The sequence below is a fragment of the Antechinus flavipes genome, chromosome 5, assembly GCF_016432865.1.
Source record: "Antechinus flavipes isolate AdamAnt ecotype Samford, QLD, Australia chromosome 5, AdamAnt_v2, whole genome shotgun sequence".
NCBI classification, from domain to species: Eukaryota; Metazoa; Chordata; class Mammalia; order Dasyuromorphia; family Dasyuridae; genus Antechinus; species Antechinus flavipes.
The window spans coordinates 200,607,859-200,629,009 of record NC_067402.1 but is presented as its reverse complement, the minus strand read 5'-3'; the positions used below and the strand labels follow the sequence as shown (position 1 = coordinate 200,629,009).

Here is a 21,151-nt window from a genome sequence, read left to right as displayed (position 1 = left end):
GTCTTGGTTAATATGGAATTTGCTTTGTTTGAACATACCTATTTATTATTGTGAGGGCTTATTTAATACTGTTTTTGTACAGTTGGAGTTCAGGGAGTAGGAGAAAGGGAAAATAAATTCTCACTAAATGAAAAGAGACACTACATTTTGAAGGTAGATATCATCATACAGCCTCTTCAGTTGTTCAAATAAATATATCTTTTCTGGTTTTCTCTGGACTTTTTATTTTTGTATTTCCGAATTCCTATATCAGCTCTGGTCTTTTGATCAGAAAATTCATGAAAGTTCTTTATTCTCTGTTTGTTCCCTCCTGCCCTTAGGATCATACTCAGCTTTGAAAATTATCTCTGGTTGTTAATCTGTTTCTTTTGCCTGTTGGAATATTGCGTTCCATGAACTTTTGATTTTAGTCGAAACTGCTACATCTTTCTGGCTGCTCAGTGTTTTTTTTTTTTTTTTTTTGTTCCCATTGATGGGAATATTGTATGTGACATTTCTTCTGGGAAATTTTCTTGTTGAGATTCATTTCCAGACACAATTGGTATTTGTCTCTTCACTTTGCCCCTTGGTTCTAATAGATTTGGGCAGTTTTCCTTAATTTTTTTTTTAATATAGTGTCTAGAGCTTTAAAAAAATAATAATTTTCAGAGGGTGCAGTGATTTTTTTCCTTGACCTGTAGTTTCCAGGTTAGGTTTTAAAATATTATTTAAGTGTGGCAGAGTTGCACGTCAGCCTTACTTTTTCTTCCAGAGACATCGAGGTCAAGTGCCAAGATAAAAGTCAAGATGTCTGATGATGGCCCAGAATACAGTGAATGAGCGCAGCATCTTTCAGGGCTCCACAGCGCCCTTCTCAGCCACCTTCATGGCCACTGGGACAATTTTCTCTCATTCTACCAGGGGAAAGCTTGGAGTAGAGAGCATCCTACCTCACCACAAACTGGTTTAGCCTGCCCGCTGAGACGGTTTTACTGGGGTGTGGCTGCTGGGGGTGCTCCAGTTTCTCGAAGCCACAGGGGAAAGCAGAGCTCCAGAGGGATGCTGCGGGCACTGTTACCCTGAACACCCTGGATCCCCCCCGGTACATTTTAGGCACTTAGTGAGTTGACTGATTAACCAACTCAAAGGCTTAATGTAGTCAGGGCCCTGCAGACTTGGAACGTGCTCCAAACTCTCTGAGTCACCACATGTCTTCTGCCGGACAAGGTGATGGGGGTCTGTGTTTTGCTATGTTATCTTCTTATGTCATGGCTAAGCTTTCTTTTATTAACTGTTGATCTATATATAAAAATGTCTCCTTTTTTCCTGGATTGCACCCCATTCAGCCAGAATTAGACCTAGCCAGGGAAAAAGAAAAAATTTATAGTTATCCAATTGGGTTTGCTTGTGTGATTTTCTTCATCTCTATTAAGTAGTCCATGAGTAAGGGTAAGAAAGGAGATTAACAGTGAGAATTAACTAGGTTTGGAGTTTGGCAAGGTATGAGTGTCAATAAGAAAAAGAGGCAAGGGATTCAAAAGTAAAGAACAGTATAATGAATTACATGGCTTATATTAGAAGGGAGAAAAGTGAAATTAGAGTAAATCTAAGCAGAATAAGGCTAAGTTTACCTTCTTACAAGAGCTAATGAAATTGTCTTCTGTAGAACAAAATCTTATAATTACTGGGAAATTCTGTAATTCCATTAGTTAAAGCTTTCAAAGACATTTTATTTACTTATTGCTTACAATGAATAAGCAATTGTATAGAAGAACGAGATTTTTTTCTGTTGTTTCTATCATATCTCTATAATACCATTAAATGCTCATTTTAGAACGATAGTCAAGGATAGTATAATCTCATTTTATTACTAGACTCCCTGAAAGAAATTAATTAGTGTGGAGGGCTATTTTTACCATCTTCTCAAATCTTGAGGAAGAAATAGTCACTTTTAGTCTGGAGATTCTGGGAAGGCTTTCTGGAGGAATGGATTCTTGTATGAAATAGACTTAAATAGGCATAAATGTGGAAGAAGGGTATTCTAAATGTGGTAGGACATCCTTCAGTAATGTGTGGAGAGTTGTAGAGTTGAGGTTAAGGAAATCGAGAATGATTACTGCATTTGAATGTAAAGTATTTGAAAAAGGAGTAAAGAGAAATAAGGCTATTGGAATTAGCAACTAATAAATTGGAAAGCTTTGCACTATTATAGTTTTCCATTTTGTTTATAGGCCTTTATTCATCTAAGTCTTTTCATGCTTTTCTGTAGTCATCATGTTTGTCATTTCTTACATCACATTAATATACTTTTACATTCATATGCCTCAATTTGTTTATCCATTTTCCTCTTGATAGCCATTTTCTTTGTTTTCAATTCTTAATTACCATGAAAAGCTCATCTACAAATATTTTGGTATAAATGGAACCTTATCTTTGGCATTGACTTTCTTGAGGGGTTTCTAAATTATTTTTGCTCTTATGTGTACATACTGTCTCTCTACCTCTTCTAGTATGTAAGCTTCTTGAGGGCAGATAGTAGTTTTTTTTGGTATTTTCTGTTTCGAGCACCTAGTGGCATCTGGCATATAATAGATGCTTAATAAATGCTTGTCCCATTTCCATTTTTAAATCTTTACATTCTCTTTTTTATGATGTTTTTCACTTAAAACAACCCCCCCTTAATATGTAAGGCATTTTGCAAAACTGATATTTTGTGGACAGTACCTGCAACATGTAGTAAGTAGACATGACACTGGAAATCAAAAATAAATTTTGCCTCTATTTCTAAGGGTTAGGGTATGTGTTTTTCATCTCTAGAAAATATAATGAAATAAAAGAAATGTGGTTATGTGTGGAAAAAAGAGTGTTTTGAGATACAGTTAAATTGTGTGGCCAGTATTTAAGGGCTACTTTTGCTTTCTAGGTTTCTGGGTGGATAGGACACCTGTTCATGAAGCTGCCCAACAGGGTGAAACCTTGCAGCTACAGCAACTGATTGAGAATGGTGCTTGTGTCAACTTGGCCACCGTGGACTCCATCACACCTCTGCATGAGGCTAGTCTTCAGGGTCAGACACAATGTGTGAAACTTCTGCTGGCTGCTGGAGCCCAGGTTGGTTATTTTTGAAGGGAGACATTTTTTCAGGAGGGGTGAATCTGCAGTATAGAAGTTCATTCTGGGTTACTTTACCTGTTCCTGAGGAGGAGATGCTTTTGATACTAGTTCTTTTTTGAATCTTTAATTTGAAAGTTCATTCAACTCATGTACCACTTTCTTGTGTCAAGTCTTTCCTGATGACCTATGAAGTAGCTTGTTGAAATGAAGGAATAGTTATGAAAATTGAAGAGGTTGATGAACTGGAGACAAAGATATTTGCTTAAGGGTTTGTGGTAGAAAAAGAACACTATAAATTGTGTTCTGATCTCTTTGAAAAGGGAGACAGTATAATCAAGAACAAATTAACCTCATTTCCTTTTTTGACAGTGGCTAATAGATAAACAGAGGAGGGGAGTGCTGTAGATAGTTTATTTAGATTTTAGGAAAGCTTTTGATAAAGTGTTCTTGTGTAGAAGATAGATATGGATTAGATGATATTATAGTTAGAATAGTCAGAACTGGATGAATGGCTAGACTTGAAGTAATGGTTAATGTCTTGGTGTTTATATGGAAGAAAGCCTCCATTAAAATACCTTAGTTCTTCATGTTTGACCCTATACTATTTTGACATTTTTATCAGTACTTGGATAAAGATATAAATGGTATACTCCTCTCCTTTGAGATGACACAAAGCTTGGAAGGGATAGCTAACATGGTGGTTTGTCACAGTTGAAATGATTTTGACAGACTAAAACAATGAACCTGATGTTATCAGATGATTTTTGGTAGAAATAGATCTAAAATCTGGCTCTTGAACACAAAAAATCCAATTTCACAAGTGAAAAATGGGAGAACTATATTAGATAGATATTAATCTGTTCTGGAAAATGTGAGTCAGCAATGTGATATGGCAGCCAAAAAATGAAATGAAATCTTGGGCTGCTTTAAGATGGAGCATAGCTTCCAGGAAGAGGGAGATGATGATCCTTCAGTACTTTTCTCTCTTTAGATCTCATCTGAAGTATTTTCAGCTCTGGAAACCAAGTTTTAAGAAGAACCATGTTAAAGCTAAAGAATATGCAAAGGAGGATATCCAGATATGATGAAGTGTCTTGAATTAATGCATAGGAAAATTGGTAGAAGGAATTGGGCATGTTTAACTTGGAAAAAAGAAACTCCTAGAGGAAGTCTTCTTTTTAACTATCTTTTAATTTTAACTCTTACCTGATTTTGTTTTGTTTTGTTTCTGAAGTGGTATTTAGTAGAAGAGGGATTAGATTTGTTTTGTTTTTTCTTGAAGAGCCAAAGAAGTAGCAGGGAATGGAAGTGACAAAGAGGCAAATTTAGGCTCAATGTTAGGAAAAATTTGCTGACAATTAGAGCAAAAATGTCCAAAAGTGGAATGGCCTACCTTGAGAAGCATTATTAGGTTCACCTTCCTTGAAAATCTTCATGTAAAGGCTGGACAGTCACTTGTTCAAAATACATAATGGTGCTTCTTTTTTTGTGTACTAGTTGAATTAGATAGCCATTGAGATAATTTCCAACTCTCAAATTTCTGTGACCTGGTAGATTATAGCAAATTAGTGATTTAACAACCTCAGAGGACAGGTTTCTGAGTGATGGCAATAGAGCAAGGGTTTTGAAATAACAATAAAGAGCAAGGAATCTGCTCACCTTTCCTCTTGGCCTAATGTATCTGAACATGAAAAAAAATATACCCCATACTAAGAAGATGGCCAGGGAAGTATGAGAATATGAAGAAAATAAAGGATAAAGGGGAGTTTATTTACAAGAGCTTCCAGAAGGCAAAGTAAATGGGGAGGGTGGAAGAAGAAGGGCTATGGGAGGCTAAGTGGAATGGAGGTATATAAGGAATGATAGCAGTGTAAGGAGGTTATAATTTTAGTAAACACTGGATCAGAGAAATTGAGGGACAGAAGATGGGAATTTGCTAGACAAAGGAGTATTGGAGTATTGACTCACCAAGGTCATGGGAAGGCAAAAGATTGTTAGTGTAGGGGCAGTGTATTCTTTCACTAGATTAAGGAGATGGAAATGATTGGGAGAATTTACGTTGAGTATCAAATTAAGTAACTACTTAGTGATTGGGTTCTTGGAGTCAGGACTCACCTGTACTGAAATGACTGTACCACTAGTCTAGATCAGGATTACTACTGAGATATTGTTGCTAACCTATGGTCATGTAGCTAGTAAGTATGAGGCAGAACTTAAACTCCACAATAGAGTTGTAACTACAAGCCACTTTCTTGCCTTTTTAAAGCCAACAGAGTTATAATCAATATTTTTTCAAAAGGATTGCATTCAGGATGCCTTGGCACTAGAAGGTAAGATAGTACTGTGGCAATAAAAAGAGAAGAGTTATTGAATTCCCTCTTATCTCTCTTCAAAAACAGCAAAGTCTTTCAGGAAATTTGGTTTTTGTTTGGGTAATGAGAAAAGACAAGAGTTTAATTCCTGGTTCTTTGCTTTCTTGGTTAATAAGCTAAATTCTATATTCATTTCTATATTCTTTTCCACCCAAACTCAAGGGTATGCTAGAGCAAGCTCAAACTGAAGCCAATTACTAAATTTTCAGTATGCGCATTTACCTAAAAATTGGCAAATAAAAAATTAGATCTTGATTTATTGTTTTGTTGATTGTCTAGATTTAAGAAAGTGATGAAGACAATGTTAATAGTACAAGTTAAATTTAAAAGTGTGTTGTGTACACTTTTTTTTTGTCTTGAAGAAGTAATTGTTAAACATTTATCAGCATGCCATTGCTTAAACTCCTAAACTTAATATTTCCTTGACCCTTGTTGCGCTCTTTAAGTCTTTAATTTGATCAAGGAACAAAGCTGAAATTACATTTCTTAATAAAAGCATTTTCTAAATTTTGATAAAATAAGTAACTAAGCTTATTGTCAAAAGTTTAAATCTATACTTAATCATTCACTTGTGTGACTGTAGGCAAGTTACTTAATTCATTTCAGCAAGCATTTACTAAGTGTCTAATGTGTCCTAAGCTCTGTACTGTATATGTAAGCAAAAATGAACCAGTCTCTGCTTTTAAGAAGTTTATAGTCTGCTTAATCTTTCTGATCCTCAATTTTCTCACTTATAAAATGGTAATATTAGGGCACTACCTATTTCATAAGGTTGTTGTGAAAAAAGTTCTATGTACTGTAAAATATCACATTAATATTAGCTATTATTATTTATTATAATTTAGGAGCCTCTGCTGGACGAATTTTGATCATGTATATAATATATGGTATTATATAGTAATTATATGATAAAGCACTTTGTACTATAAAGTACTATGCAAATAAACTTACAAAACAAGAGAGATCCTTGACTATAGTGACATAGGTATTGCCAAGAGTTGTTTTCCATCAAGTGTTGTGTGTGTATGCGCGTGCGCTTGTGCTTTTTTTCCCTTTTTGAGGTGGATGCCCGGAACATTGATGGCAGTACCCCACTCTGTGATGCCTGTGCCTCAGGCAGCATTGAATGTGTGAAGTTGCTGCTTTCTCATGGGGCAAAGGTCAACCCACCACTGTACACTGCATCCCCACTACATGAAGCCTGCATGAGTGGTGAGTAGTCTTCTGTAGCCTAACTGGCCTGATTTTCTTTCATATTCTTTTTGTTTAAGGCTCCATGCTAGTCAATCAATAAACATTTATTAAGGCCCTACTATGTGCTAAGCATGGGACTAAGGATTGGGGGTACAGAAGGAGGCAAAGGCAGTCCCTGCCCTCAAGGGGACTTATCGAAGGAGATAAAATGCAAATACATATACACAAAGTTATATACTGGATTATAGAAGAAATTTGAGGTTTTAGAGCATTCCAGCCAGAAAATGGTTAGAGCTGAGAGAGAGAGGGGCTTGTGGAGCAGCCAAGAGGCCGCTGTCTTAGAATCAAAAACTCTGTTAAGGAATGAGGTATAAAAACCTGGAAAGAGAGTTGAGGCTTAGGTTATCAAAGCTTTGAATGTCAAATAGTAAAACCACATTAGTGACTGAATAGCAAATGATTGATGTGGAGCAAGAACTGAGAACCCAGCACCAGGCTGTTGAAGCAGTCCTTGTGAAGGGATGAGGGCATCCCCCGGAGCGCTGGCGTGTCTGAGGAGAAAAGGGAGCTGTTAGAGAGGCCTTGGCAACAGGGGTACAAGTGAAGGAGGAGAGATCCCAAGGAGCCCAGGACCACTCTGGGCTGTTCCCATCAGTAACGGGGAAAGTAGGAATGGGGAAAGTTTAGGAGCAAAGTGAGATCTGTCTCAGACTTAATGAATTCAAGATGTCTGAAAGGCATTGGAGGTGCAAGATTGGAGGTCAGCAGAGATTGAGACAGGATAAGTAGATTTGAGAATTATCAGCATAGGATTGGTAATTGCAACTTTTACAGGTGAGGAAACAGGCCTTCAGAGATTAGATCACTTGGCCAGAATCACAGTTTTCATAGAGGTGGGAGTCAGAGCCAGGTCCTCTGATTCCAAAGAATGAGGTGGTTCAAGTAGTGATCGCTGAGATTTCTTCCAGCTCTGTATCTTAAATGGAAAAGTTAGTGCACAAAGACATAGAGGTAGAGATATGCATAAAATATTAATGGAACAGGAAATAAGTCAATGTTAATAGAACAGAGGGATACATGTTTAGAAAATAATGGAAGATAAGGTAGAAAAGTAGCTAGAAATCAGATTGCAAAAGAATATCAATTCTGATTTGTGAAGGAAGAGATGTACAATTTTAGACATGTTTTGAGATACTGAATTTTTTTGTTAAATTGCTATCTCATGTTGGATTTGAATTCAAAGACTCTGGGTTCAAATCTCTGTTCCACTAATTACTCCCTGACCCTGAACAACTAATCTTAAAAAAAGGAGGGAGGGGTAGTCCTTTTCATAAATAAATCAAATATTTTATCCCTGACACTCCCAGTTTCTGAGTTTGGTTGTTCATTCTCTGACCTCTGCAGCTTTGGATGCAATTAACCACAGTCTTTTTGGATTATTTTTTCTTCCTTGATTTTCATGAAATTTCATCCTCCTAATTCTCTTTCTACCTTTTATTCTATTTCCAATCTCCAGGTTATATTTTGCCTCTTCTCGTACATTCTGTCTCTGCATTCTTTCACTTGGTGATTTAATCTGTTCCCTTGGCCTTAATGTGTGCTTCTATTGAGATAATTCTTAAATATATATTTCTATTCTTGAGCTCTCCTTTGATCCCAGTTCATATTGTATTTACCTACTAGAGATCTACACCTGGATGTACTGCTGGCATCTTAAACTCAACATGCCTAAAGTTGAAAACACTGTCTATTATCTGAAAACTTCCTTATATCTTATTCTGCATTATAGTTATGTATGTGCATGCCATGTCTTCTACTGTGGATTGTAAGTTTCTTGATAGAAGGTACCAAGTTATATGTATTTAGTGACTAGCACAATAACTTGCACATAAAAGATGTGTATTATGTTTGTTGAATGATGGTGACAAGACATCAAGGTAGAAAAGTCCATCAGTCTCTTAGAACTGAAACCTAGAAAAAAGTTAGGGCTGAAAATCCACAAATGGATAATAGTTAAAGCCAAGATAGTGAAAGAAGTCTCTGAAACTGAGGATATATATAGAGAGAGAAAGAGAGAGAAGAGAAAGGGACTAGGACTAAATATTGGAGCAGGCTCATTTTGGTCAGTAGACAAAAAAGAATCAGGGAGGGAAACAAAAATAAAGGAAAGAGAGCCAATATAATGTTAGTGGAAGGTTGGTAGAAGATTCATCCATAGCATTTTGGAGATGCCAATACAAAAATGACTGCAGGACTCATAATTTCTCTAGTGTTTCTTGAAGTTAGAGGGAGACAGTGGGGTAAAAGATAATGAATATTATCTTTCGCAGTCAGGAATTCCTCTAGGAATAATAAAATAGGAATTGTCTACCTATTCCCAACAGAGAGGAAATTCTCTATCTAGTTTCTCTAGTCTAGCTGTTATATAAGCATGATTGAATAGTTTCTCCTGTGCTTTGGTTTAGAAACTATTGTTTCCTTAGAGTCACATGATAAATATGAACTACTTGCAAGACTAGGACAGAATTGTGGTTTTGTCTTTTTAAAGAGAACTTGGAATTCATTTTCTATCACATTATTATTTACATAAAAGAGAGTGGTCTACATTTGTTAACCTCCATGCTTCCTTTTTCATTTATTTAAAGGAAGTTCTGAATGTGTGCGACTTCTTATTGATGTTGGAGCTAATCTAGAAGCCCATGACTGCCATTTTGGTACTCCATTGCATGTTGCCTGTGCAAGGGAGCATCTGGATTGTGTGAAAGTGCTGCTTAATGCAGGTAAGTGGTTCTTAACCAGTACAATATTGTTTGACACATTACATTTGGGACCTTAACACAACCTCTGCCTACTGGGGCTGATTCCTAAATTGGGTAGAGAAAAAGTTTTAGGATGAGGCAGACAAATCAAATCTAAGGATATGAATCATAGTGAAACTTCAAAACTGTATAGAATTCAGTTAATTCTTAGCATTATCAGACATCCTCACAAAGTTCAGAATGTGCAGTTTCCCAAGATGGAAAATAAGGAATACATAGAAAACTTAAGATTTTTATATATTATAGTTTTAATTGCATAGTCAGAGATTTCAAACCTCCTTAACTTTCTATAATATCTAAAATCATTCTTTCTAGAAAAAGGCTTCCATGTTTTATTAATTCAATACTTTATGGAAGTTGTTTTAAAAAAGTTTTACATTTTATCATTTTACTATTTTGATTGTGTCTTGGAAGTAGTCACATGGAACTGTCAAGAAATAGAAAAGATCATGTTTCTTACCTTACCAGCCTTCTAAAGAAGATGGATTTCCAGTTGTTAAGAGCTTTTCTATTTTCTTTAGTATCCTTTTTTCAATTGTTACCATAGTAGTTATTTTTTAAAAGTAGTTACTGGAATAAATTTATTTAATTATCTATTTATGTAAATATGGAGGAATATGAATTCTGTTGAGCTTCTGAAATTAAACTTTTTTTGCCCAAGTGAAGGGAGGGATTCCTGACTTAACTTTTCATTCTTAGTGTAGTCCACATCAAAACAAAGCATACAGCCTAGATAAATTTCAGAAATAGTTTCCACAGACATAGGCCCATTAAGTGACCAGAGAACATAACTCTTTAAGAGTGACAAAGTTTTTATAGTTTTTACTACATTGATGTCAAGTGTTGTAGGACTCTGGTGGTAGTTTGGGAGTAACCACATTGTGCAGTAGAAGAGTCCCAGGTCTGGAGTCAGGAAGACTCATCTTTGTGAATTCAAATCTGGCTTCTTGCTAGTCACTTTCTGTCTGTGTGACCCTGGGCAAATCACTTCACCCTCTTTGCCTCAGTTCCTTGCCTGTAAAATAAGCTGAAGAAGGAAATGGCAACCACTCTGGTATCTTTGCTCAGAAAACTTCAAATAAAAACATTAATGAAAAACAACAAAAGGGTGGTGTGTTAGGAGCTAAAAAAGCTCAGATCCCCCAATACATCCCTACAAAGCAACCAAAGAAATAATAAAGAAAACCAAATGAAAATAGCTGTGTGTTGCTTCATCAAATTTAGGATTGTACAAAAAATCTACCAGAGTCCTTCAGGGGCTCTGAATGAAGAAAAACCACAAAGTAGGTGAAAGGCAAAGTGTACAGATAGATTCAAATCCATAGCAAAAGACAAGGTGAGAGGATACCTCAGGCTCAGTGTTTGGGGAATCCTGCCTTGGCCAGAGGAGGAGGGATGGGCCAGATGAAGGTCCAGGGCAAGCCCAGGCAGCCTTTGCCTGAATACACCGCACAATGGCTGTTCTTGATGCTCAAAGAAGACCACAGTGACATCAGTGTTAGGGCCAAAGAGTGGCGGGTCTGACTGTGGCTCATCAGACCAGTGTGAGCTTGTCAGGTACAAGGGTCCATATGAACATTTGGAACGGATATGTCTTTAGATTTGCACATCTTTTGAATTACTACAGTTCTGCTTTATTCATAGAGCACAGTGCTTTCTTTGATGTGAGCTTGCCATGCTGGGCCAGTGTTTCCCATGTCTCTCACAATTGATTCCAGAGTTCTTCAGAGAAACCTTGAGTGTCCTTGTATCCCTAAGCGCCTGCCTTATGTGAGTTCTTCTTCAAATAGTCTTTTAGACCAGTTCTGTTTGACTAGCCCAATGGAGTTAGGCTCTCTGCAGCAATTGGAATGCTTGGCAGTTTAGTTAGAGAAGGACCTCAGTATCTGGTACCTTATCCTGCCAGGTGATTTTCAGAATCTTCCTAAGACAATTCAAAGGAAAGTGATTCCGTTTCCTGGCATGGTCCTGGTATCTTGTTCAGGTTTTACAGGTATACAAAAATAAGGTTAGCACAATGACTGTCTACCTTCAATTTGGTAGGCAGCCTAATACCTCTTCTCTCCCACACTTTCCTTTAAAGCCTCCCAAACACTGAGCCAGCTCTGGCAGTGCATAAGTCAACCTTATCATCTATGCATGTTTATCCCTGAAAAGTATACTGCCCAGGTAAGTGAACTTATCTATATTGTTCAAATTTTTTCCATTTGCTTTAACAGATAGTTCCACATACAGATGGTATGGTGCTGGTTGGTGAAGAATCTCTATTTTCCTGGTGTTAATTGAGAGATCAAAATTAACATAGGCAGCAGAGAATTGGTCCATACTCTGTTGCAGCTTAGTCTCAGAAGGTGCATTGAGTGCACAATCATCTGTGAACAACAAATTGAGCACCAGCTTTCCCTCCATTTTAGCTTTGGCTTGTAGCCTATTCAAATTAAATAATTTACCATTAGAGCAATAGCTTACCTTGATGCCTTTTTCATCCTCATTGAAGGTGTCTGACAAGATTGCTGAAAATATCATGCACTAAAGCATGGAAGCAAGCACATAGCCCTGCTTTACTTCATTGATCATTGGGAATACACAATCCATTATTCATAACCTATGGAAGTGGTGTACAGTACTGACGAACTTCTCCAAGCAAGCAGATTTTGCCTTGATCTTCCCACAAGCCCTCACAACTGACAGTATTAGTCTAGGTCAAATGGCTAAATGTTCGATACAGACCTTCTTTCTGCTCCTGGAATTTCTCTTTGGCCAGCAAACACCATTTTGACTTTTCTTTCGCCCTTTCTGAAGCCACACTGGCTCTTGGGAGAATGACTGTCTTCCAAGTAAAGGATCAGTCTATTAAGAAGGACTCTGGCAAGAATCCTTCCAGCAAGGACAAGGAAAGAGGACTCTCTTCACCCCCACCCCTGTGATAGTCATGGGACAACCTATTTCTCTTTCCTTTATAGAGATGGACAGTTGAGTCATCCTTGAACTCCTAGAGGATAACTTCCTATTGCCATAGAGCCAGTAAGATTTCAGTCAACTTTGGCATTGCAGTGGATCTGTTGCCTTATAAATCTCAGCTGGAATAGAGTCAACAGCAGGAACTTTGCCACACAAGAGGAGCCAAATGGCATTCAAAATCTCTTCAGTTGAAGTTCTGCTAAAGAGGGGTTTACTTTACCTTGAATAGGCAATGACTTCAGCATTAGCTGATGGAAGTGTTTAGCCCATTTCTCTATGATCATGTCCTTATTACTAATCAATGTGGCTTCCTCAGGGCTGAGTAGTTGAGAAGCACCATAGGTCTTTGACCCATAAATAACATTCAGGGCATCATAAAAGCACTTTGGATTGTTAGCATCAATGAAAAACTGAATTTTATTTATCTTCCTCCTGAACTAAAAATCCTACATCTCTCTAAGCTTTGTTTGCACTTTACTTTTGATTAAGTTAAATGCTGCCTTCTTAGAGATAGATGAACTATTTTGTTGGTAAACTTGTGAAGCTCTTATTTTTCACTTGGCAGCTTCTAAAGCTCTCCATCGTTTTTGTCCAACCAATCTGGATGTTTGTGGCTTTTCTGGCTCAGATAAGTCAGTGCTGTTTACCATATCTCTGAAAACTGCCAACTCTGCTTCACTGCTGCCATCTGTGGGTTGGCTCAGCTTTCTCTCTACATTAGCAACAAACTATTCCCCCACAGAGAAATGATCTAATCTTTTGACATTAAGACTTCTGATAAGAAGTCTTATATTGTCCATTTCTATTTTATATTTGTTAAATTCAGAATAAAATAAATAACTTTTGGGAAAATGTTGATGGATCACCATCATTAGACTAGTTAGATAAATAAAATACTTATTTGCTGCATTGGTAGACTAGTTAGATAAATAAAATTCTTATTTACTGTCATCGGTAGACTAGTTAGATAAATAAAATTCTTATTTGCTGTTTTATAACCTGAATATTGGATAAAGCTATTTCTCACTGATTTAAGGAACCTATTTAGAATGAACCACAATGTGTATTACAATATAGTACACAGTGAGGTCTATAAAATGGAATTGAAAGTCTTAAATCAAAAAGGGTTTTTTGTGCTAATGACTGAAAACCAAACTGATATATAAATTGTACTTGGCAACATACTCATCTACTCTTTCTTTTCAAAGGAAAGGGATAGGAAGATAAGAGTTGAATCTTTATTGCTTACTTGGCTTCTTGTAATAAATTGTAATGGTATAATTCTTTGCTTTGAGTTTTTGGAAGGAGTTAAATAGAGATGAATTAAGAAAATGCTCCTCCTATCCTTTTAGCATAATTTCAGTGAACTTTTCTTTAAATTTGTTCTCATATTATTAATTTATTTTCCTGACTCTCCTTTGGTTAAGACTCTAGATATCTTGAAATTATAAAATCAATAGATGTGATTTCATCATAAAAGAGTAACCAGGTAATAATAAATCAAGATTTATACCCTTTACATCTGCATGCTCATATACAGGTTGTCTCTTGTTTGACTACAGTGAGTAACGCTAGGACCAATGGGTAGAAGTTTTAGAAAAGCAGATTCAGTTTAGTGTGAGAAAAATCTTCCTAATTAACGATGAGAACTATCCTAAAATGTAATTAATTTATTTAATAGGCAATAAATTTCTCATTCCTCAAGTTATTTAAACAAAAAAAATTGTGAATGATTATCTGTCACAGATATTGTAAAGAGAATTCATATAAAAATGTTTCTCAAAGATACTTTTGTTCAGAGAACCAGGAGGAAAATGAATTCTCTACAGATGGTGAGGTCTTCAAGGTTTTTAGGTTTACAAGTGACATTGTGTTAATATCATGAAGTCCCAGAATGCTACAGTGTTTCTTTAATCAAATTTTTCTTTTAATCAAATCAAATCAAATCAAAAGAGATCAGCTTTGTATTGACAATGGGATCAGATTTTTATCGACATTTTTTGTTTTTATGTTGCCTAGATTTTTCCCTTTATCTTTCCCCTTCCTCTTCCTAAGAAAGGGAGCCATATAATAAAGAATTTTTCAAATTATAGAGGAAGAGAAGAAAAAAAGTCCAGCAAACCAGTCAGTATATTGAGAGGAAAAAATAATGTTTTGTTCAGTGTTCCTCACTTGAGGATTTCAGAGATGTCTTCTTTTTTCTTGTCTTTGGTGCCAAACTTATTCTTTATGATTTTGCAGATTTCACTTTTGACTGTTTTGTTGTTCTTCCCATTTATACTCTTGTCCATGTGCATGTTGTTTTCCTTTTGTCTCAGTTCATCATAAATCTTTTCATGCTTCTCTAGATTATCATGTTTGTCTTTTCTCACAGAACAATAATGTATACCACTAGATTCATAGTTATAGGATAGGCCAATTCTTTGCTATTAAAAAATGTTGGTATTCATCATTTGGTGTAGGTAGGCCTTTCTTTTTGTCAGTCACCTCCTTGGGATATTTGCCTAACGGAGTATGGACATTTTAGAAGGGTAGGCATATTACAGTGTTCTCCTTTTAATTTTTGGATAATACCTTTGGTATGTATCTTTTGTTTCTCCTCACATTTTAGGAGCCAATGTGAATGCAGCAAAATTGCATGAGACAGCTCTTCATCATGCAGCCAAAGTAAAGAATGTAGATCTCATTGAGATGCTGGTTGAGTTTGGAGGCAACATCTATGCCCGGGACAATCGAGGAAAGAAGCCTTCTGATTATACTTGGAGCAGCAGTGCCTCTGCTAAATGCTTTGAGTATTATGAAAGTAAGTCTAATTGAAGTCTAAATGAAAACATATGTTTTGTTAACCAGGACCTGGATTTATTTATTTGTACAAAATTTCTAATCCTTCATTTTATAATTATCTAAGTAGCCACAGTTTAAGTATTTGTTCACTAGTCATACTACGCTGTTCTTTATACAGTTAACCAATTAACAAGTATTTATTTAGCCTCTATTATGTGCGCAGTGCTTTGGTAGGAACTGGGGAAACAAATACCATGAATGTAACAATTCCTGTTGTTTGCAAGAAATTTAGGTTCTAATCTGTTAATCCATATGTGCACAAGAAAGTCATAATATTTACATAGTTTTTTTTTAACTGTGGCCATGAGGCTTGTGTTGATATACTCTGAAGTTTCTTGTTATCCAGTCTGCCTTTTCATGATAGTTAGTAGTTAGTTGTCCCAAGTTAAAAGGTTAAGTCTGACCTGAAACAAGAGTGGAACTAACTGTCCTTTATGAGATTAATCCTTTAACCTTAGCTTCATTAGTTCTATACTCTTAACTAGCACATGATCTCCGAAGTTTTTGATTGTATATCTCATCAGTTAAAAAAAAAAAAAAAAAAAAAAAGGAAAAAAAAAGAGTACTACTCTGATTCCCAATATATTTAATCCTTTTTTATTTTTTACATGCTATACATGATTTTAAGTTTAGTTTATTTTGATACTTGGGTTTTTAATTTGCTGTCATTCCTGAAAAGGATATTTTCCAAAGTTACATAATTTCAAATATGGTGGTTATGTTTACTAAATCGTAAGACTCATTTTTTAGCCCCAGTTATCAGTTACACAAGATTTTTGTTAAAATTCAGCTAGTAAATTTCCATTACCTCCAATGTCAGTGATCTTTGCAAGCTAATCTAAAAGGGCTGTATTTATGGGTTTGTTTTTAAACAAATGGGTTAAAAACTATTTGAAATATTTGAAATTAGAAAATTGTTTCCATGTTTTCAAAGTATGTAAATATTAGAATTTGTATAGGTGAGATACATAGTTTTTAGCAACAAAAATCATAGAAACATTTCCAAACATCCATTTTCAAAGTGTACTTTCCATAGAAAGAATTTTTCAAAAAGCAGTTATTTTTCCCCCTAATTGTTAAAACTTAACCTTTGTTTTATATCAAGCTATTTAGGAAACGAAAACAAGTATATAACACCAAAAGCCATTTTCCACTGGATAAAAGATTTGCACAAACAAGTTTTAAAAAGAATTATATACTATTAACCATATGAAATATAGCTGCAAATTACTAATAATAAAAAATGCAATTCAAAACAACTCTGAAGTTTTATTCCATACCCAGCAAATTGTCATAGATAACAAAATATGCCTATAGTCTGCTATACTAAGGCAGTGACTAAAATACTCATAACTTTTGATTCAGACATCCTACAGGTAGGTAGTAGATATACCCCAAGGAGGTTAAAGTTTAAAAAAAAATAGGTCTTACATCTATGTTTAATATGACTTTCTATAAGAAATCTATGTTTAATATTATTTTCCTATAAGAAATGATGAATGTGAAGATTTCAGAGAAGCTTGGGAAGAGTTAAATGAACTAATACAAAATAAAGTAAGCAGAACTAGAAAAACAGTATTCACAGTGACTATAGCAACATAAATTAAAAGCAACAACAACAAAAAAAGAAAATAAGTGCTATGTAATTATAATGACTAAACTTCCCTGGAAGAGATACTACTGCTACTAGTTAGCATTTAAATATATATCCCTTAAAGCTTTGCAAAGAGCTTTACATATATTATCTCATTTTATCCACAATAATCCTGAAAATTAGGTGCTATTATTAATCCTCATTTTACAGATGAGGAAACTGAGGTGAACTGATTAAATGATTTGCCAGGGTCACTCTGCTTTCAAATAAAAGTCAGATTTAAACTCAGATCTTCCTGATTCTATGCCAATGATTTATTCTTATTCTTTGTTCCTTGACTCCCCTCATTTACTTAAAAGCTTGGTGGGGTCACATGCCCATCTTTATACTTCCCAAAGTGTACAGACATGAGAATTCGCCTCTTTTGTTTGCAGAGGTAGGTAATCATAGGTGTAGTACATTGAGACATGTAGGATGGCTCTAAGATTGTGAACCTAGGGACTGGGTGGTGCCCTTGACCAAAATAGGGACATGTGAAAGAAAGAATGGTCTTTGGGGAAATAAAATCAGACCTGTAATGCAAATTGCCACCTATGCATGCCTACTCTGCGCATTCACAGCATCCTCCCAAAAACGAGGCAGTAGGTCCAAGCTTTTACTCAGTCATAGAGTCCCTGAGGGGAGCTTTAGTCATGAGGTGTCCTGGAGGGATGGAAGGTCACCGTTTCCTTCTCTTCTTCTCCCCTCCTCTCACTCCCCTTGAGTTTATTGGAAGAGGAAGGCAGTTTTTCAAATGGTGCCTACTGGGGATGTCTGGATAAGAGCCAACACTTGGTGCAGAAAGTGAACATTTGGAGCTCGCAGAGAGTGGGGAGAAAAGAGACTTGTGGAGTTCTGGGTCACAATAGGCGAAAGTCATGGTGGGGTTGTGTTGGAGATATCTTCCTGATTGGGTAATTTGGAAGAATCTTCCCCTGATTATTTAGTTATTTAGTGTCCCCACTTTGGAGATCATTGCCCTAGGAAATGAGTTAATCATTTATAGAGTAATGTTGCCTTATCTGATAGGTCTGGATGACCAATTAGAATACCATGGGTCTCAGAAACCCAGGATAAAATCCCTGTTTCTGTTCTTTCTTCCTTGACTCCATGTTATTTATTTACAAGCCTGATGAGCATACATGTTCATCTTTGTACCTCTCACAGAAAATAATGGGTATTCATTAACTATTTGCTGAATGAATTAAAATCTTCTTGCTTTCTACTTGAGACTTTTTGAAAAATAAAAGTATAAGGCTTTAGAATTTTATCTGTAATCTTTTGGGGTCCATTCACCTGTTTGTTGTTCCTTAAACTTGACTCATGTATGTCCTTGTCTTCTACTTTTTCCAGAAACACCTCTGACTTTGTCACAACTTTGCAGAGTGAGCTTGAGGAAGGCTACTGGCGTCAGAGGGCTTGAGAAAATTGCCAAGTTGAATATTCCTCCAAGGCTAATAAATTACCTTTCATACAACTAAGACAAAGACATGGAAGAAAGAAGTGGTCTTGGGATTTTATCCTGTGTTGCTAAAATTAATTTTCCCAACATCTGGCAGAGAAAAATGATTTTTGTGTCTGTAGTGGTATTAATACCATATGCAGAACATTTCCACTTATCTCTGTTCTGTCAGAGAAATTATTTCAAGTGTAATAAGAAAGCACTAACTCTTAACTCTTTATTGTAGACATGCTTCTCGAATACAGCACTTTAATCTTGTCACTGTCACAGCCAACCACATTAGTGAGTGGAAAGGGAGTTGCTATAGTCTGGGCTTCCTTTATTTGATGAACTTTCCCAAAGTGATTTACAGTATAAAGTGTGACTCAGAGCAGAGAGGGAAATGACAGTTGTGAATCTTTCTATGGAGACTTCTGAGCCTGCCTTTATCTGGTAAGAGCTCATGTTGATGTTTGGAACTCTAGTGTAACTGATTCCATTTCACACGTAACTTCTTTAGGATTATATGTTTATAGATAGGTGTGAGTTTTGTAGTTCAAATGCCTTGGAAAAATTAAGGGCAGTCCCTTTAGATCATTGACAGCAGGACCCTGAAATAATTGCTCTATAAATACCCTTCTGTTTACATACTCTATTTTGCACAGTAGCAAGGCATAAAAAAAGCCCACTGAGGCTAAAGGGATTTATGTTTCTCAGGAAGCTTTTTATGGGTCTGAGTTGTGGAGAATGATGACTGCAGCCTGGTAATGATGTTTGTATTGATTGTAAGGAGTTCAGTCTACCACTAGTTTACTTAAAGACTTGAAGGCCTGGTGAAGAATAGCATACTATTTACACAGGGGGAGGAAGAACCCACTGCCTTTATAATAGCTGAAGATTTAGCTTTTTTTTTTCAAGGTTCCCTACCTCATCATAGGTAAAGTTAAAACTTTCTCATTTGGGCAGTCTTTAAAGCCTAGTTAGTTCATTGTTATAGGAAATGATATAATAAATTCTTTGTTTGTGTTTAGTCCCTTTCAACTCTTAACTGAAAACTCTTAAGCAATTAAGTCTAATAACATTTGCACATAATAAATTCCTATCTTCCTCAACCCTTCCAATATCCCCAAATCCAGATTTCAATAAAAGCTGTTGGTCAAAAAGAATAATATTGTATTCCATAGTCTTTTTTTTCCTTATGAACCCAAAATACAACAGAATTCCAGGGTGGGGGGTATTTCTCAGGATATTCCTTTGAAGTGAGGAAGAACAGCTTTCATATTAATTTTTAGAAAGAAAATAAACTATGAAATCTTTAAAGGATTCTAGTGTTTTTGCCTTTTCAGTGTTTGTTTTTCTACTATTATAATGCATACTCTCAGTGCCACTGTGAATTAACAACATAGAATGGGAGTCAGGAGACCTGGCTCAGTAACTAGTAGTGTAATTTGAAAAAAAAAAAAAGCCCACCTCTCTGGGCCTTCTTTTCCCTATCTCCAAAATGAGCATAATACTCTTCCACACAGAGTAGGTATTTTATGGTAAAGGATGTAAAAGTTATTTTTTTAAAGTATGAAATGTAATACTAGAACAAAGTATTTGCAAAAACTGCCACATTTAACCTAATTAATTTATTTTTATTTAATATTACTATTTACACAGTGTATTATTTCATTTAGTCTTCACAACAACTCTGTGGGGGAGTGCAAATTTTATGCCTACTTTACAAAGATCTAGAATCAGGAAAGTTGTGAGTTTTAAATCACAACTAGTATGTATGTGATAGTAATACTAGTTTTTTGCTTTGGGTTCCTCTCTTTCAAACAGGGGGTTATAACTATCCATTTCATGAATGGCGTATTGTGAAAAGTCAGCCTGCTTATAAAGTGACATGTAGAAAGTAGTACAAAAGAACAGAATTATAGAAATCTCAAGAGATGGAAGGGATCTCACAAGTCACAAATCTAGTCTAGCTCATACCTGAATAATAATTTTTGAGTCAAAGGATGTGCTTTTAGCCAGCTTTTTTTTTTTTTTTTTAGTAGTGTAATTGCAAAGTGTTGTCCAGAATGACTAAACTAATAGTTCCAATAACAGATATATCTGTGTGTTTGACTTTCCATTTGACTTTCCATGCCCCCTCCAACACTGCTTCTGGTCTTGATGTCCAATGAAGACTACATGCCATTTCCCCAATGAAAAGCCCCTTGTACTTTTGGATAACTCATTGTTAGGAAGTTTCTCCTTATGTCCAGCATGAGTTTTCAATTTCCTTCTACTGCTTCTAAATCTATTCACTTGGGCCAAGAAGTCAGTTCTCTTTCAAATTATAGCCCTTCATGCATACTTGACAACTTCACTTAAATCTTAAAAGTCACTGAAACAGAATTGGAAAGTAAGAAGGGACCTCAGAGACTCATTTACAAAAGGAATTCTTGATATCGCATAGCAATAAAATAATCTAGCATCTACTTGAAGACCTCCAAGGAAAGGGAGCCCATAATTTCTCAAAGCAGGTCATTCCACTTTGGGAGTTGGAAAATTGTTGCAAAATTTTTCCTAAATAAAGTCTAAGTTTGCCTCTCTGCAACTTCTACCCACTGCTCCAAGTGTGGCCCTCTTGAGACCAAATGGAACAAGTCAAATTCCTCCTCTGTTTGACAGACAGCCCTCCAAATGAAACTTCTCTCCAGGTTAAACATGTCCAGTTCCTTCAATCAATGTTCATATAACAGAATCAGGGCCCTTCACCATCCTGGCTACCCTCTACAAATTCTCCAACTTATACAAAACT

The 21,151-nt window shown here is 35.9% G+C and overlaps 1 protein-coding gene across 2 annotated transcripts in view; it reads left to right on the top strand.

The window, feature by feature from the left end:
* The window catches only part of ASB13 (ankyrin repeat and SOCS box containing 13), a 63,205-nt gene extending 43,679 nt beyond the window's left edge, over window positions 1-19,526 (top strand). The window contains exons 4-8 of one of the 2 annotated variants that reach the window (XM_051961857.1): window positions 2,903-3,090; window positions 6,527-6,677; window positions 9,305-9,439; window positions 15,051-15,242; window positions 18,270-19,526. In XM_051961857.1, the coding sequence (XP_051817817.1) occupies window positions 2,903-3,090; window positions 6,527-6,677; window positions 9,305-9,439; window positions 15,051-15,242; window positions 18,270-18,397 (794 nt within the window). In that variant the 3' untranslated portion in view covers window positions 18,398-19,526. Of the gene's footprint in view, window positions 1-2,902; window positions 3,091-6,526; window positions 6,678-9,304; window positions 9,440-11,561; window positions 11,648-15,050; window positions 15,243-18,269 lie in introns of those variants that run through there. The other variant, XM_051961858.1, reaches the window with a different exon arrangement.
* The last annotated feature ends 1,625 nt before the right edge of the window (window positions 19,527-21,151 follow it).